The sequence below is a fragment of the Dipodomys ordii genome, unplaced genomic scaffold (genome assembly GCF_000151885.1).
Source record: "Dipodomys ordii isolate 6190 unplaced genomic scaffold, Dord_2.0 Scaffold151, whole genome shotgun sequence".
NCBI lineage: Eukaryota > Metazoa > Chordata > Mammalia > Rodentia > Heteromyidae > Dipodomys > Dipodomys ordii.
The window spans coordinates 2691008-2709531 of NW_012267367.1; the positions used below are offsets into that span (position 1 = coordinate 2691008).

The 18524-nt window shown below is 36.1% G+C and overlaps 2 protein-coding genes across 3 annotated transcripts in view; one reads left to right on the forward strand and one right to left on the reverse strand.

Annotated features, from left to right (window-relative positions):
• The window catches only part of Mtbp (MDM2 binding protein), a 57722-nt gene extending 39560 nt beyond the window's left edge, over positions 1 to 18162 (reverse strand). For both annotated transcript variants that reach the window (XM_013032236.1, XM_013032235.1), the window contains exons 1-10: positions 17872 to 18162; positions 16584 to 16664; positions 15562 to 15635; positions 15329 to 15480; positions 13600 to 13658; positions 11829 to 11973; positions 10582 to 10699; positions 8540 to 8674; positions 6794 to 6888; positions 4289 to 4361 (exon numbers count right to left, since the gene is read on the reverse strand). In XM_013032236.1, coding sequence (XP_012887690.1) covers positions 4289 to 4361; positions 6794 to 6888; positions 8540 to 8674; positions 10582 to 10699; positions 11829 to 11973; positions 13600 to 13658; positions 15329 to 15480; positions 15562 to 15635; positions 16584 to 16664; positions 17872 to 17989 — 1050 coding nt within the window. In that variant the 5' untranslated portion in view covers positions 17990 to 18162. The remainder of the gene's footprint in view (positions 1 to 4288; positions 4362 to 6793; positions 6889 to 8539; positions 8675 to 10581; positions 10700 to 11828; positions 11974 to 13599; positions 13659 to 15328; positions 15481 to 15561; positions 15636 to 16583; positions 16665 to 17871) is intronic.
• A 135-nt stretch (positions 18163 to 18297) lies between these two features.
• The window catches only part of Mrpl13 (mitochondrial ribosomal protein L13), a 31550-nt gene continuing 31323 nt past the window's right edge, over positions 18298 to 18524 (forward strand). The window contains exon 1 of the mRNA XM_013032250.1: positions 18298 to 18379. Within this exon, the coding sequence (XP_012887704.1) occupies positions 18353 to 18379 (27 nt within the window). The 5' untranslated portion in view covers positions 18298 to 18352. The remainder of the gene's footprint in view (positions 18380 to 18524) is intronic.

An 18524-nucleotide genomic window follows, 5' to 3' on the forward strand; every position in this document is an offset into this window, starting at 1 on the left:
TGTAACGCCTCTGTATGGTATTTTCACATTAAAAAAAAAAAAAAAAGCCGGGACTGGATTTACAGCTGGATTTACAGCTGAATACTACAAGGCACCCAACTCTTCAATGAAATTGAAAGTTCACTACCAAACTATTTCTATGAAGCCATTATAACTTTCATCACAAAAGCTGGCAGGGACTCATCAAAGAAAGAGAACTATAGACCCATTTCTTTGATAAACATTGATACAAAACTTCTCAACAAAATTTTGGCCAATCAACTTCAACAACTCATCAAAAAAATCATACACCATAATCAAACAGGATTCATTTCAGAGACACAAAGCTGGCTCAGTATACGCAAATTAATTAATATAATTCATCCTATCAACAAGAACAAAGGTAAAAAACACATGATTATCTCAATAGATGCAGAAAAAGCATTTGACAAGATCCAACACCCCTTTATGATGAAGGTGCTGGAAAAACTAGGAATCCATGGAACATCACTCAATATAATAAAGGTTGTGTATGACAAACCTATAGCCAGTATTATGCTTATTGGCGAAAAGCTAAAGCCATTCCCTCTAAACTCAGGAACAAGACAAGGATGTCCACTCTATCCATTTTTCTTCCATTTAGTATTAAGAATGCCTAGCTAAAGCAATAAGATGCAAACATAAAGGGGATCCAAATAGGGAGAGATGAAAACACTCCCTCTTTGCATATGACCTGATCTTGTATTTAAAGAATCCCACAGACTTCACTCCCAAATTATTCAAGCTGATTCGAAACTTTGGCAAAGTAGCAGGGTATGGGCATGCCAAAAATGAGAAGAGCACAGATGAAATCAGGAAAGCAACTCCTTTTGTAATAGCCCCACAAAAACTAAAATACCTAAGAGTTAACTTAACTAAAGAAGTGAAGGAACTCTACGATGAAAACTTTCAAAACCAAAAAAAAGTAAATTAAACCAGAACTTAGGAAGTGGAAAAACCTCCCATGTTCCTAGAATGGGAGGATTAACATCATGAAAATGGCAATACTTCCAAAGGCTATGTACAAATTCAAAGTGATACCTATCAATATTCCAACCTCATTCCTCAATGGCAACCCAAAAATTCATATGGAACAATAAAAGACCCCAAATAGCAAAAACAATCATTAGCAGAAAGAACAGTACTGGAGGAATATCAATACCAAATTTCAAACTCTACTAAAAAGCCATAGTAATCAAAAAAGCTTGGTACTGGCACAAGAACAGACCTGAGGAACAATGGAATAGGACTGAAGACCCAGAAATGAACCCACAGACCAAGAGCCACCTAATCTTCGATAAGGGAACTAGAAAAAATAGAAGGGAAGAAAGACAACCTCTTCAGTAAATGGTGCTGGCAAAATTGGTTAAAACACCTGTAGAAAACTAAAGCTAGATCCTTATATATCACCCTGCACCACAATCAACTCCAAATGGATCAAAGACCTCAAAGTCAAAGTAGACACCCTGAAAACATTACAAGAAGGAATAGGAGAAACTCTAGGGTTCCTTGGCACAGGCTGATATTTTCTTAATAAAGACCCAGAAACACAACAAATCAAAGAAAGGTTGGACAAATGGGATTGCATGAAAGTTCAGAACTGCTGCATGGCAAAGGACATAGCTAGCAAGATCAATAGAAAGCCCACGATTGGGAGAAGATCTTCACTAGCCATACAACAGACAAGGGTCTCATACTTAAAATATACTCAAAACTCAAAAAACTAAATCCCCCAACAACAAATACTCAAAGAAACAACTGCCCAATAAGTAAGTGGGCTAAAGACTTAAAGAGAAACTTCTCTGAAGAGGAAATCATAATGGCCAATAGACACATGAAGAAATGCTCATCTTCTCTAGCCATAAAAGAAATGCAAATCAAAACAACGTTGAGATACCACCTCACCCCAGCTAGAATGGCTATAATCAAGAAATCTAATTAACAACAGATGCTGGAAGGGATGTGGCCAAAAGGGAACCCTAATGCATTGTTGGTGGGAGTGTAAACTTGTTCAACCACTTTTGAAAGCAGTATGGAGGTTCTTCAAAGGACTCCACATAAGAGCTCCCCTATGACCCAGCTAGCCCACTTTTGGGCATTTACCCAAATGACCACAAACAAGACCATACTAAAGCTACCAGCACAACTGTTGATCACAGCATTATTTACCATAGCTAAGATATGGAACCAACCCAGATGCCCCTCAGTAGATGAATGGATTAAGAAAATGTAGTATATTTATACAATGGAATTCTATGTCTCCATCAGAAAGAATGACATTGCCCCATTTGTTAGGAAATGAAAAGACTTGGAAAAAATTCTATTAAGTGAAGTAAGCCAAGACCAAAGAAACAGGTCCCATGGCTTCCCTTATTTGCAATAACTAGTATAAGTCTGGGACAAGCAGAAAAGGTCAAAAGCTATGTACATATGACCATATAAGATGATGTTAAGTGAAATGAACCCCAAGATATGGACACAGTGGTATTTTTCTTTCTTGCTATTGTTTTTAATATATTTGCAATGTATTATGTGATTTTTTTTTTGTTTCTCTTCTATGTTCTTCCTCCATGGTATAACCCCTGTTTTCATTGTATTTGATGTCGGTGCCCTGTATCTTGTATATACATTTTTCTAATTTGGGAAGGGGAAAGGAAATAACAAAATGCTGAAATAAGGATACAGGTGGACCCACTGTAACAATGAGATATACAAGACACTTTGTTGAAAATGAACTTTACAACTTGGGGGGGGGGGCGGTAGGAATTGGGGAGGTGGGAAGGGAAGGAATGGTAGGGGGAAAACAAAGGAGGAAATAGGAAATGTTCTCATTACCTTATTCATTAGTAACCCTCTATACAGTATTTTTACAAAAACATAAAACAACAAAAAAAGAAATTGAAGATGTGATATTAAATAACAACAATCTTATGTACTTCTAGAACTAGTCCTGCCTACCTTCAATAACTAGGTGGAATAAATATTATTTTATACCTCTATTAAACAAATTGTAGGTACATGTCCTACTTACTTGAATTATTATTAAAGGCCAATTCATTAAAAATATGACATTATTCAAAACTCTATTAAATTTAATTTAAAAAAATGAAGCTGGATACTAAGTTATCACATAGACAAGTATCTTAGGGCCAGAGTCAGATTTCCTTTACTATATCAATTTTCTGAAGAATTACAACCAAGAATTAATTATAGCACAACAGGGAAACATAATTAAAGTAATTTTCTCCCTTCTGGACTATTTGCTAATAGTCAATTTGATGTTAAGATAACAATAAACTTATGTAAACATAGTAAAATGTAGTAAACACTTCACACATTAAAATTATCTTCATAGAAACATTAAGTTAAATCAATGACCAAAAAAATGCAAGCTTTCATTTTTGCTATTAAAAACATTGTATGGTTGAGCATCAGTAGTTCATGCCTGTTATTCTAGCTGCTGAGATCTGAAGATGGCCATTCAAAGCCAGCCTGGGCAGGAAAGCCAGTGAGATTCTTATCTCTAATGAAACAACTCTCAGAAAACCAAACATGGCGCTGTGGCTCAAGTGGTAGAATGCTAGCCTTAAGCATAGAGAGGCTTGGGGACAGAGCCCAGGCCTGGAGAGTTCAAGCCCCAGGACTGGCAAAAAAAAAAAAAAAAGTTTGATTTTTCAATCCACGACTCTACTTAAAGTGTTCTTTATTCTAGTTTTCAAAAGGTTAAAGATGCACCAATATTGTCATAGTTCATATATGTGATGGCTCTATTTGTTATCTACAATTAATAGTTAATAGTTATATGTTCATATACCCACAAAGAAAATCTCCTAAGTACAATTAGAATTAAGAAGGAAAAACAAAAATCCTTTAAATCATAGTTCAGAGAAGCTTTATTAGTTTCTTTGGTTCTATTCTATCTACCATGACAAAGTAGAGAAGGTACAGAATTGAAACAGAATGCTGAAGAAGTCAGCCAACAATAATGAACAATAATGTCTTCTAAAATGTTAAAACTTGAAGCAATTATCACGCACAGAGCTTATTTCTGAAAATCTCTTCTAAAGCTGAAATGTCATCTTACCTGTCACCTTAGAATTATTGTGAGAAGCAAGTATCTTAACATGTGAATCACGACCAAAATTATGTTATGTTACATCAAAAGAACCAAGTTTAACAAGTAAGAATGGATTAACAAGGCAGAATCTATTTTGCGTATACATCCTAAGTGTTAAATACAAAAACCAAACATCAAAAAGGACTTCCATACCTGACCACGCAGAGATGAAATCTGCTCCAAGAGCAACACAGAATTCTCCCTGGTGTTGCTTTCTGTCACTCTTCTGTACCACGAGTTAAAGACAAGTAATAGCATGCAATAATTCTACTCCATTACTAGAACTCAAGGATTCCAATTCTCTCACCAGAATTAAAATCCCTTATTTAAAAGTTCAACCACAGGAACGAACAATTATTCCTTTCCTTGCATATTTTTCTAATTATATTCTGAATGTGATTATTATAAATTACCAAAACAATGTGAAAACATTTCTGAATAAAAAATTCAGCATTTCGTTAGTATGTCATTTTTTTGTGAACAAGTTCATTTTATATACTATGCTGTATTTGCAATGTCTAAAAGATCTTATTACATTTTCTAAAAGAGTAAAATATGTTGAATATATGTAGATGTATGATAGCACTTACAACTATTTAAGCATTATAATAATACACCAACCAATTAGGACTTGTCAATGATGTGAACATTTCACGAGTTTATAAATTACTATCTCCACCAAGATTCCTACCATTCTTCTCTTTACCTTATAAGTCATGGCTAACATGACTTTGATCTTTGTCTATTTTTTTTGCAAGATATTGAGGCTTTACTAAAACCATGACAAGAAAAAGTATACTAAGTATTATTTTAAAATATGAAACATCTAAATGGGTAGTAAAATCATGAAAATAGATTAAAGTATCCAGGTACTTGTGGCTCATGTCTGTAATCCTAGCTATTTAAAATCTAGAGGATCACAGTTCAAAGTCAGCCCAACATTCCATCTCAAATTAACCTGCCAAAAAGCGAGGCTCATGGCATGGCTCAAGCGGTAGAGAGCCAATCAAGCAAGCAAGCCAAATAAGCACAAGGCCCTGAATTCAAACTCAGTACTGGAAAATAAACAAATAAGTAAATAATAAAATGTAATTTTTAAAGCTTTTATGATGCAAGCAGTTTTTAGAAAGTGAGATCTGGAAGCCCAACATCCAGGAGGCCTAGAGTAATTTAATTTACCTTATAATCCCCCACCCCAGAAAGCTTTCTCTAATTGTAAGATATTCAAAAACCAAAGATCTAGATGAAGTATCTCACATGAAACTTGTAGAATGTTCTAGCTTTGCACAGATAAGTTCCTCTAATATTTGGAAGCACTTCCCACTGTTACATGCTCACCACATGGATCTAAACAATAATGTCCAACAGACAGAAAGTGTCAGAACTCATCCTGGTATATCATTATTCAAACTACTACCCAAAATTGAACTTCTCTTCCTGTAGGAAACCTACAATGTGAAGACAATCAGCAGCACTAATTTCAATGTGGGGAGTCATCCAGCATTGTCCTGCCTCCTCTCTTTACTGTGCATAACAGAGCAGGATATCCTGCTGATTTCACAGCTTAGATAGATCCTGTGTTGTTACCCTAGCTTTTCATTCCAAAATGTCACTTCTTCAAGCTCTAATGAGTTTCTCCAAATCTGATAAATACGATCTGAAAATAACTTTTGATTAGGCCACTTCCTAGTTTATTACCGTTCTATAGTTCCTCATCATTTTTAGGCTAGAACTTGATTCATCATCATGGTATAAGGATTTGAGGATTTATTTATCAGTGTGAAAAGGCTTTCCAATCTGTCTCAGCAACATCCCATCCCAAAAAAATAACCCAAACCAACACACACACACACACACACACACACACACACACACACACACACACACACAAAATTAAAAACCTCAAAAAACAAAGGAAACAAACCTCCCACCCATGTTAGTGACTCTGGATTACACAAACAGTGATCAGCTGTTGAAGATCTCCACGGTGTCCAAAACACAAAGGTCTTTATCTTTTCAGTAGCAAGAAATTTGCAAGAAGAAACTAATGAACATTCTGGTCGGCATTAAAAAAATGAAAGGTTGTACATTCTACTGACAACACTGTATTAATAGACTTCAATAGCAAAATAGTTCTTAAAAAAAAACATGTAAGTTATGGAGATGCAGCTTGGATTTCAGAAAAAGGAAAGTTACTTTTTAAAAAAACATTAAGCCCTAAATAAAAGATAACAAAAACAAAAAATGTGTCTGTAGGTGTATTTAGACAGTTTTTCTTAATGTTATATTACATAAGAGAGTACATTCTAGCCTATGCAGTCAGAGAATATTGATACTACATTTTAGCAGCAAAGCTCAGTCACCTCTGTATTCTTTTCCTAACCCCATTCGTAACAAGTACACAAGTAATTCTAAATAAAAATAAGGCTGTTTGCCTACGAAGGAAGATTTCTGTTGGGAAAAGTATAGAATTCAGAATGCAGTAAAACTTCCCCAACAATTCAAACCATAGGAAGTCCCACTGGGCAATGACATTAAAACAACAAACACAATGAAATTAAAATAAATGCACAGTTAACACAGTTACCTACCAATACCATCACATTCCACCTGACACCAAAAGTTTCATCTAAAATGAGTATGTAAATGAAAGGATACAACTCAAATTCCATGTCGGATATGTAGCAGGAGGGTACATCTGATAATTTTATCATCTGCACAAATTGTAAAGCAGGACCATAGTAGTAGTAAACCTAGAAAAGAAATTAAAGTTGTACAATGCTTTATGCAATTAAAGCAACTTAGAGATTTTAAGTTTAAGACTTTAAGATGGATCTTTACAAGGCAATATTTTATACATTATGCAAGCCAAACATGAAATGATCTATAACAGAGAACCATCTCTTCTATTTCAAGTCTATCTTTCAGAATAGACAGGTATGGAGATTTCTCATAATTAGCAAAAGTTTCCATGAGAGAAAATAAGTAAGAAAAGAGGCAAGTGACAGTGGATAAGAGTCCCCAACTTTTGCTCTTTATCCCAGTAAGAGAGGTGATTCAAGAAGAAACAATTCAGCAACTGACCTCTGCAAGCAGGGTTTAAATTAAAAAATATAAATTAAAAAAATAAAAGAAACTCCAAGATGAACTTGGATTGAAAGATATTCTGGAGAAAGACCAAGGAAATCAGAGAAAAACCAACGAGTCCCACTTAGAAATATATACCAGTATTTTCTTGTTAGAGACTAACACTAAAATAGAGCTAGTAAAGGACAGTTATTTCAATAGCTGAAGTTCAAATGGCTTACATGAAGGAATTATACAGTTAATATCTATAGAAAATAATTACAACATATATGATTTTTGTATATATACATGTGTCTGGTACAATATAGCTATACACACACTATTATATATGGATGTGGAGAGAAGAATCTTACATTTACTAAAGAGGTTGTATCCTAAGATAGTCTTCAATAGAAACAAAAAAATTAGATACATTATTAATGTTATACCTGAATGTTGTACTATCAAGAGAAGCAAAGGTTAGCAATCTTAGACTAATTTTTAGAAAAGTAAATTCCAGTGAAAGAGGGCCATAGAAATTTACTTAAAGTAAGCAGTTCTAAACTATTACTGAGAAGTAAGTTCACATCAAAAATGACATCCTCTTTTCTGCCATCCTTTCATCAGAAAAATATGGATCATTAATTTCACATCCACGTAACTTCAAAACTGATCACTGTGACTTGTATACTTAAATTGACTCTTTTAATGTGAATTTGTGCTACTATGAAATGCCTTCTAACATTATTTTTCCAATTAAAAAATAGCCACCTCAACCTTTTTCTAATTATTATATTTCATAACTTTGCTTGCATTTTAAGAAAAAAATATATAAAAGTCATGAGAATTATCACTACTACCAATTAAGAATTAATCAGGCTCTGTGTCAGGTGGTAATCTCATCTAATTTTCACAATAACTCTGTGATATAACTGTGCTAGTACTGCTACCATCTTACCAATAGGTTAATCCCTCTATCCAAGGTTATACCAACAGCCATCAGGTGACAGAGTCAAGTTTCAATCCCAAGTCTAACCAAGATTAATTCTTAGCCTTTTCCATTGTATCGGACTCTCTTTAAAAGGTTACATTGTAAAGTCCAAGCAAGTGGTAGTTTCAGGCCTATGATTTTAAAGTTGGGATGATTACATTCAAGGAATATCTATAGCAATAATAGTTTCATCAATAGTTTCATCATTTAATCCTGATAGCAATTCTTACTTATAAGAATTACAATAATAATGCAAGAATTATGAGCCACATAAGCATACCTATTAGTAAAGGTAATTCAAGGTTCAAACAAATAACAAGTAACAGAAAAATTAACCATACTATTACCTTAGGCAAAATATTCTTATCCATTGGTGGTATTATCTTTTGGGCAAGAAAGCCAGTATTTAAATTTGATGTACTAAAACTCTTTGGTGTGATTCCTTTTAAGCAAAATTCAGGAAAACTAATTTCAAATCCAAACTGAAAAAAAACCACCAGTATACAATTAAAATCACTGAGAATAAAGGTAGAAAGATTAATATGTTTCATTGTAAAATAAAAGTTGAGAGGAAATTCAACTTCATATAAACAGGATTCAAAAATAAATATAAATTTATTTTCATTCTTTATACCAAAAGACAGTTCTCCATTCAGATGAACAATCAATCTCCTATTTTAATTTAAGATTTTTTTCATGAAAAGCTCTCACAGACAATTAACAACCAAGATTAACACTGCATGTTTTATGCAAGCACAGGACCAAACCACCTCTTCTGCATAAGCTTCTTCAATACCTGACTGTAAGATATGCGAAGAATATAAGTCATCTGTCTTATTTACTACTAGATACTTAGTACAGTGCCTCACACATAGAGTGCCTTCAAAATATATTGTTAATGAGAAGAAAATACTATAGATGCCATGGTAGTGATGCTAATACCAGTAATGGCAGCAACAAGAATGACAGCCAATATTTTTCTGTGCTTTCAATAATGAACTCTCACAAAAGCCTATTAGGGAAACGATTATTCTCATCCTATAGATGAAGACAACTGGCACCAAAATGTCACAAAAAACAGGACCCTAAAAAATATTTGGATATGAATGGCAAGCACTGTAACTGTAGAATCTATGTCCTTGCTTCTTGGCTGAAAAACACCTCTACTAAAAACAGTGACTTCAAGTTTTAAATGCATACTGTATATGAATGGCCATAGAATTTCCCATGAAAAGGGATGAAAGAATCACATACAAAGAATGTGAGCATCACCTGCCTGTATGTAAACATGCAATTTCAAAAATGTATACAAAAATGATTCTCTTAGCTATTCACATTTTTAATTTTAATTTGGCTAGACTGGTAAAATGGTTCACTTGCAAATTCAACCTTCTTAAGTTCTGGACAAGCCATCATGCAAATGCACCTTAATTCCTCTTTGTCTAACGAGAGGTTTTAGTAAGTACACAAATACTTTAAAGGAATACAAGGGCCTATTCATGCTTCCATGACACCCTGAGCAAACATAAGGAAATTTTCTTGGTTTCATTTTGCCTATCTACAAAAATATATAAATTATGGGGCTGGGAAGGTGGCTCAGTGGTAGAGCGCTTGCCTCGCATACATGAGGCCCTGGGATCGATTCCTCAGCACCACATAAGAAGAAAAAGCTGGATGTGGTGCTGTGGCTCAAATGGTAGAGCACTAGCCTTGAGCTGAAGAGCTGAGGGACAGCGCCCAGGCCCACAGTTCAAGCGCCACGACTGACCACCCACCCAAAAAAATATATATATACATATATATATATAAACAAAATATATTCATTTATGGTAAAATATGACTCTCAGAATTTAGGAATGGTTGAAACATCTGTGGTCAAGTTAAAATTTTTTAAAAAAGTGTTCAAAATCTGAGAGCAGGGTAGTAGAAGGCACAGATCACCTCAGATGAGAGCAGAAGAAACTGTCACACACTTTTCTAGTAGAACACACATGCAATAACAACATGAACTTCTCCAATTCTAATTTAAGTGTTATATTCTAGAACTGAAGTGCACAAAACATAATCACAGTAACTACTTAAATTAAAACTAATTAAAATCAAATAGTAATTAAAATCAAATAAATACCTAAATAAAACAAATAAATAAAATGAACCAAGTCCATCAATTAAACTCCTCATACATGAGGTATTGCCAAAGCAATATGTGGCTAGTGGGCCACAGTGTTAGCAGAATACAGAACATTCTTATGATCACAGAAAGCTCTACTTACTGCTAGTCTAGAACATCTTCATCGAGTACATTTTCATAAGGATTTAAACTAACTCCATTATAAATATAGTTGGGAGGCCCAGTTTTTACACTGTGGTAACTGAGAAATCCACTTACCTTTCTTTCCCATATCTGAATCTTTCCCCTCCATAATTCCTTTGAGTCAATAGCATTTCCAAGATCTTCTAAGGACACAACATTAGCAGAAAGGTATTGTGCAATTTTCTGACAATTCCTGTAAAAATATACAGACACAGGAAAATTAGAAGCAGGTTGTGTATTTCACTTACATTTAATGGTTAGTTTCTTTATGAGCTAAAAAGGCAAGATTTTTGTTTTTTTTCTAATACTATGAAATAGCAATTATCCAGTCTCTGAGTAAATCCTGTCATATGTTGGTTCAATGTCTTAGCCCCACAAAGTTAAGATTAGCTTTCCTTAGTACTAAGGATGAAGAAATAGACTTTCCTCTCATTATTGGCTTAAATATGTCAGATGCACAGACACACACAGACTTAATTGTTTCCATAGAGCTTTGTATATAATCCTGGGACAGCACTTATCAGCAGCCTGTCTTGATTGCTGGCATTCCTGCCTCTCCCTGTATTTCTCTAACAAAGATTATGTCTCCTTACTCCTGAACTCACCAGCACCTACTGCTTGCTTGGCATCAAGACAGTGCTCAAAAAACATGCCGAATAGAACAAAACACCATGTCATTTACAATTCCAATTAGAATACTATCTTAAGAATCAACAGTTCAGGGAGCTGGGAAGGTGGCTCAGTGGTAGAGTGCTTGCCTTGCATGCCTGAGTCCCTGGGTTCGATTCCTCAGCACCAAATAAGCAAAAAGAAAAACAAGCCGGAAGTGGCGCTGTGACTCAGGTGTTAGAGCGCTAGCCTTGAGCTGAAGAGCTGAGGGACAGCGCCCAGGCCCAGAGTTCAGGCCCCATGACCGGACATTAAAAAAAAAAAAAAAGAATCAACCATTCAATATATAATTGATCCCTACTACACTGTCAAAAATGCCACAGAGAAGATCAGTATGTCGTCCTAATTCCAGTCAGTATATCTATGTAACCCTGGTATACACTGGAGGATTCAAGACTACATAAGGCACACAGTAAGGTTGAAGAATCTATGCTCAACAGTAGTTATAAAGAGCATTGATCATATTTACCAAAAACTTAAAATATCTTGGAGATACAAATTAAGAAAAATATAGGTTCTTTCCAAGATGTAACCCTGCAATTACAACATAAAATTATACTTTCTTATATTAAAATACTAAATCTATTCCAAGCAGGATAACATGCCGTTCTGAACAACAAAAACAATGATCAAATATGACCAAAGGAGGCTACATTTCAAAATGACTTCCTGCCATGGTCACTTTTGCGGAGTGCCATTCCCTCAGATGCTTCAATGCTCCAACTGCAGGTAAACAGTCCTTTAAATTAGGAGGATCCTTGTCAGAGGGCAGTAGCATTATGTCAATCATTGCTCTGCCTAGAAAGGGGAAAGAAACATGGTATTATTTTTTTAAGCTTTTAAATCTGACACATCTTATTTTAACTCTAATCTCTGAAAAGTCTTAAAATAATACATATCCTCTGGCACTCAGAATTTTGTGCTCATCCTTGGATTTTAAAGTCATGTGATAAGTAGCATATGCTAGAAAACAATGAAGCATATCATAATTACTTACTGACTGTGTGGCAGTCATTAATTATACACATTGCTCTGGAGATCACCAACGTTATTGTAGTGTTCACAGAGGGAAAAAGAGACCTGTGCAATTTCATTATGTTGTTCTAAACTTAATTTGGTTATCCAAAAGGGAATGAATTAGTATAGAATTGTAATGCTGAAATAAATTGTTTCTCTCTAAAGGACAATAAAACATTCAGAAAAACCAATTATGCTGATTATCATTGGACTCTGAGAAAGATGGCGAACATCAGGTTTACCCAAAGACCGGAAAAATCAAAATGAAACAAAAACCAAATAAAAATTTGATAATAACATTTCAAAATGTATGAGATTTCAGTATATATTTTGATCCTCACACATTTAATAAAAAGTAATTGAGGGACTCGGGTAGGAGCTCAGAATGACCCAAGGTTCAATCCCCCACACTAAAGCAGTTACGTTTATCAATGGGTTGTTATTTCCCATGTGGGACTTTCTGCATTAATTTTTGCCTTACATATATTTCCCTAACAAAGATTACATTGTGTGTGAGATATAAGATTATAATAGTCATCTATACACACCATTATAAATCTGGTTCCTAGTAAAATATATGACATACAATAGAAACAACAAACTTCTGCTTAATAGATGGCCATCAACCTGGACATAGTGACTCACACCTATAATTTCAGCTACTTGGGAAGAGGAGATCAAAAGGCTATTGGTTCCAGGCCAGCATGGGCAAAGCAAAAGATTACCAAGGCTCCATCTCAACATATTAGTAGGGCACCTGTATAATCCACCTAGGCAAGAGGCGTAAGTAGGAAGATCATGACTCAAGGCCTGCCCTTGGCAAAAATGGGAGATCCTCAAAAAAAAAAAAAAAAACAACCTAAAGCAAAGCAAAACAAACAAAAAAGGAAGGGAAGTGCAGAGAGGTGATATAGCTCCCAAGTGATAGAATGCCTGCCTAGTGTAAGATCTTGAGTTCAAACCCTAATACTATTTTAAAAAAAGAAAAAGAAAAATGTGAATTTTCAATTGTGAAAACATTCAGGAAAACAAAAGCCCTGTAAAAGAATTTATGAAAGTCAAGTTTTACCAAATTTTAAGTAACAGGTACTTGATTAATATAAAGAAAGATTAAAGACAAAAAAAAACACTTTTAAGAATCTTTCACAAAGTATGCTTTCCATTACAGGAAGAAAAATGGGTTCTATTTGAAAAATGCTGAGGAAAGAGCTTTTTTTTTTTACTGTACCACATTCCATTTGATAATGAATAGACTAGCTTCACCAAAGAACACTACACAAAGCATCTAGGTTAAAGCTCCTTCTCACAGTTTATAGAATTAGTGGTCTACAGAACATACTAAATCCATCACACACCCATAGAAAGTGGAAGGTAAGATACAAACTACTGAAAGCATTCATAAATTACCGGGAGCAGGAAGCTTATCTGATAACTGATGTAAATTTTCTGCAGATTCTTCATATAGTCTAAAATAAAAGGAAATATGTAGAGAAAAAGAAATCAATACATATACATATCTTCACAATAGGTAATAATAATGTTCTATGTACCAGACAATGTTAAGTATGTTAGCTTCACCATTTTTTTTGACTGACCCTGATGACAAAGCCATGTGGTTATTAATAGAAGGCTACTATATCTCATTTTAAAAAACTTGCTTAAATTCATATAACTATGCTGTGTGGAAGATAGGATTTGAATTCTGGGATAAGTTCTTACCTTCATACACAAAAAACAAATGTAATAAACAACAAAGGAAATAAAAAATCCTAAACTATACTTAGCATATTATATATGAATGATACACCAAACATTTTCATTCTGAACCATCAAAGTAAGATACCTCTAACTATTTAGGAAAAGACAGTATATGTCTCTGAATCACATTTCATAGTCCTTACTAAGATTGTGATGTACTTTTTAGGTTCTTTAAAGCCTGTCAGTTTTATCCACAGGATGACATTTTTTTTCTCAAAAAAAAAAAATGCCATATAGCATAAAGGTATTTAACCCAATTTTGCCTTTAAAAAAAATTGAAAGCATGTTATTAAATTCTAGTTTTCAGGCTCCCTCTTGTGGAGATAATTATTAGTTCACTTACTGACTTTGGCATTTGTTATCTTTTAACAGTGATAGGAAAGCATGAATTAATAGAAGCTCTGGCTGGGCACAGGTAGCTTGTGCCTGTAATTCTAGCTACAAAGATTAAATCAAGGCAACTTAGGAGAGGGCCTTATCACTTGAGGGATGTGAAAATAAAGAACTAGAGAAGTTAATTGCCTAGCCTAAGATCATGGAAATGATGACTATGGTTCCAACATCTGGCCCCGTGTTCTTTCCCTGGTTCTAATATTTCTTCCTTCATTATACAATATAAACATATGATCTAGAAATGAGAAAAGAGAATCTTTAAAGCCTGTGACCTTACAGGTATTTTACAATGTCTGCATACTAAAAGCAAAGGCAATTTTTTGTCACACTGTATTAAGAAGACTAAAACAAACTCAAAGTACTTGAAGAACTCAAAGTGGTCAGAGACAGGAGTATTTTATAGAGAAAAGAATAATCACAACTTATCACCTGGATCATCATCTGTATAGCACAATTCAAAAATCCTAAAAGTTAACCCTAAACTGTTTATATGCCTCAAAAACTCGCTGTGTGAGTTTTAGACAGTGATTGGAACACTGAAGATACATAACAATTGAAAAACAACACACATACGTAAGAACTGAAAAAAAAACAGTATTTCGGTCTTGTATAGCAAAATGAAAATAATATGCTTAAGAACATTATCTGTTAACATTAAGATTTTCTAGTCAAGCTCTTAAAATACAATAACTGAGAATTTATCTTCAAGACAGTGAAGTCCATAAAATTTTCTCTGTGTAATTCTTACAATTACACAAGCCTAAAGGACAGAACATTTTCAATGATCAATTCCGGCATTTTAAGGAACTTTATCAGATATGTCTTCCAAAATGAAAAGTTAAAAACTTTCAGCTCATTAAGAAAATTCCCTTACTATAGTTGCTAAAATATTGAGCTTAAAATAATTGTCCAATGTTAAATACCTAAAGAAAGAGTTGCTAAAATATTAGGCTTAAAATAACTGTTCAAAATTAGACAAGCATACTCAGCCAAGGATATGGATTCTCTGCTGCTACTATCTTCTTCTTCAAAGCACTCAACAACACTCAAACATTCTTCGATGTTTGTTTGAAGAACTTCTTCAATAGTATCTTTTTCTGCATCAAAATGGATCTCCTCCCAATCAGAACTACAAAACTAACACATCAAAAGATGACTTTTAAAAATGGGTTTGCGTTATTCTATAAAGTAGAAAATGTATTGACTAGTAACCATTACCTGATACAATCCACATATGGCCTGCACTGCAAAGAACCACTTCCTGGCACTGGGTACACCACCGACTGAACAGGCTTGAAGATAAAATCAGAAAGAAGAAAGTTCTTGAATCAGCAGGTGTCATAGACATTTGAGAATTATGTGACTTTGAAATACATATTCTATAGTTCTGTAATCTATATGTATGTATATGTACTCTAATAAAATCTCCCCTAAAAATTCAAACAGAACAATCTGCCTAAAGATCATAATTGTAACCAACACTTAGGTGGTAACACTTAAGTGTCTTATGTGGTAAGAACTTACTAAAAGTACTTCCAGATCTTGACAGACAGGCTAGAGCAGCACATACACAGTACAAATCATTTACCAATGGTGATCACTGACTGAGCAACAAAACGTTTGTTAATGAAAGAAAAGAGGAGGCAGTTACACAGTTACACAGTCACAAGAAATACAAAGTTATCCAAATGATCAGGCTCTCCTGGCATATACAGCAATTTCCTTCAGCTTTAGGTTTGATCTGTTTTGACATTTCTATTTCTGAGCATTTAAGGTACATGTTCAGATAGAAACCATGAAAAAAAGCAAAAGGGAAGGTAACTATCAAATAATTAGATGAAGTCATAAAATGACAATAGAAGTTTCACTAGAAATGTTACTTAATGTTAACAGATAACTATTACAAAGTGAAATGCTTCAAAAAGTCAAAACAGATGAGCAACAAGATAAGTCTGCTGTGTTTAACAATTACAAAGGTGTTTTTTTTTTAATGTTAAGAGAATCAGTGAGAGGACAAAAACACAAGGGGAAGGAGGCCAGTCAGTACAGTAGTGTTCATACTCAAGATACAACCCTTCTATGTCATAGTTTCTTGTCATCTATAAAGATGAGCAAGAAAATTTCATTAAGAGAATAAAACTCAACATGGGTGTACATGTATTTCTTATACTCATAAGTGATCAAATTAATTAATGTCCAATTCAAATGCCACGCTATAGAAGCCCTTACATGATACTTACCAGGAAAAGTAATGTCATCTGGATTGATGGAAGCACTAATGCTTCTTTTCAGGAGATGATAAATACTTGCTGCAGTAAAGTCTGGAAAAGTGAAGGCAGTCTAACTCAATAGGTTGTAAGAGTTACATAATCTAAGCCTGTTCCAGTTTCACCATCTTTCATTCTTAAGACCATGATCTATTGGAGCACTATTGGCGCATTCATATAATAAATCATAGCAAACCTAGACTTTTTTTCTGATTCACTTTATCATATCAAAATTTCCTGATTTGTATGTTATCCAATTAGCAGACATGAAAATCCCACCCGCCCCAAAAAAACAAGGAAACTTTCAACCACATACATTTCCTCCCCCAAGTGCTTGCTTGATCAAAATAAGATAAAAGGCAAAACAGTCTAGCTCCTGAAAGAAGCTCAATATCGATTAAAATCTTTTTTTTTTTTTTTGGCCGGTCATGGGGCCTGAACTCTGGGTCTGGGCGCTGTCCCTCAGCTCTTCAGCTCAAGGCTAGTGCTCTACCACTGGAGCCACAGTGCCACTTCCGACTTTTTCTGTTTATGTGATGCTGAGGAATCGAACCCAGGGCCTCATGCATGCAAGGCAAGCACTCTACCGCTGAGCTATCTTCCCAGCCCCTCAATTAAAATCTTTTAAATGTATTTTTTAACTTAGATGACTCTTATGAAAATGTAAAGTCATGGCCAGCAAGACCCTTATGTATCTTGCTCCTTTCTGTATTATGTGCCTTTGGAACTCAGGAAACATAAATACTAAATTTACGCCCGGCACGTGGCTCATGCCTATAATCCTGGTTACTGGGGAGAGCCTAGTTACTCGGGAGGCTGAGATCTGAGGATCACAGTTCCCTGCCAACCTGGGCAGGGCAGTCCAGGAGACCCTCCACTCCAATTAACCACCAAAAAGGAAAAACGAAACAAAAGCCGAAGTGTAGCTCAAGTGGTAGCTGACGTGGTAGAGCGCTAGCCTTGATCCAAAAAGCTCAATGCCAGAGCCTAGGCCCCGAGTTCAAGCCCCAGGACCAGCAATTCCGTGTAAGAAGGCACAGGAGAGTCGATGTTAATTTCTTTAAGGTCGATACCAGCTTTGGGGATCTCTTACCCACACACCCGGGGCCATTTTCCCGCGGGGACTGTTTCTCAGCTCCTAGGAGGTGTCCCCCAAAGAGCGTCACGGCGGCCTGAGACCTCGGACCCGCAGCCCCCTCCAGGGACCTGGCCCCGGACCCCAGCAGTTCCCGCCTTTTCTCGTTCCCCGCCCCGCAATGACCTGGCGGCTTCTCGAATCCCTCCCCCGAAGACTCCTCCGGTGCCCGCTCGGTCGGCCCAGAGGCGGCCGAGGGAAGCTTTCCCTCCCCCCAGATGACCAGCAGCAGGTACCGATCCATCTTCCCCGCGGCTCTCAAAAAGAGCCGCGCTCCGGCCACTTCCGGTCTCCTTCCGCCTAGAGCCTCTGGAAATGGTTCCCCCGCCCCCAGCTCCACGTCGGTTTCCTACGAACTTTCCGGGCTTACACTAGAGGATAATTCTCTTCCTAACCACAGTCTTTTTCCCCTTCCACGAGGACATTGCTAACCGAACCGCAGAAAGACGCAAAGGGAGCCCGAGAAAGGAGGCGAATCGGCGAGAACGTGACACACTAGGAACTGTTGTGTTCCGCCTAGGCGTTTCCTGTCCGGCCTCCAAAATGGGTGACACATGGCTGGACTTCCGGAAACACACGGTCCTGTCCTGCCGGCGGCGAGACCAGCATGTCGAGTTTCTCCAGGGCGCACCAGGTGAGCTCGGGCTCTCGTGGCTTGGTCGTTTCACCGACGGGAGGCGGGCGCCTTGCTGGCGGCTCCGCCGAGCCCGCGGGGAAGCGGGCCGCGTCCAGGTGACCGCCAGCAAACGGTGGCCTAGGGGTGTCTCCCCTCTCCCCTC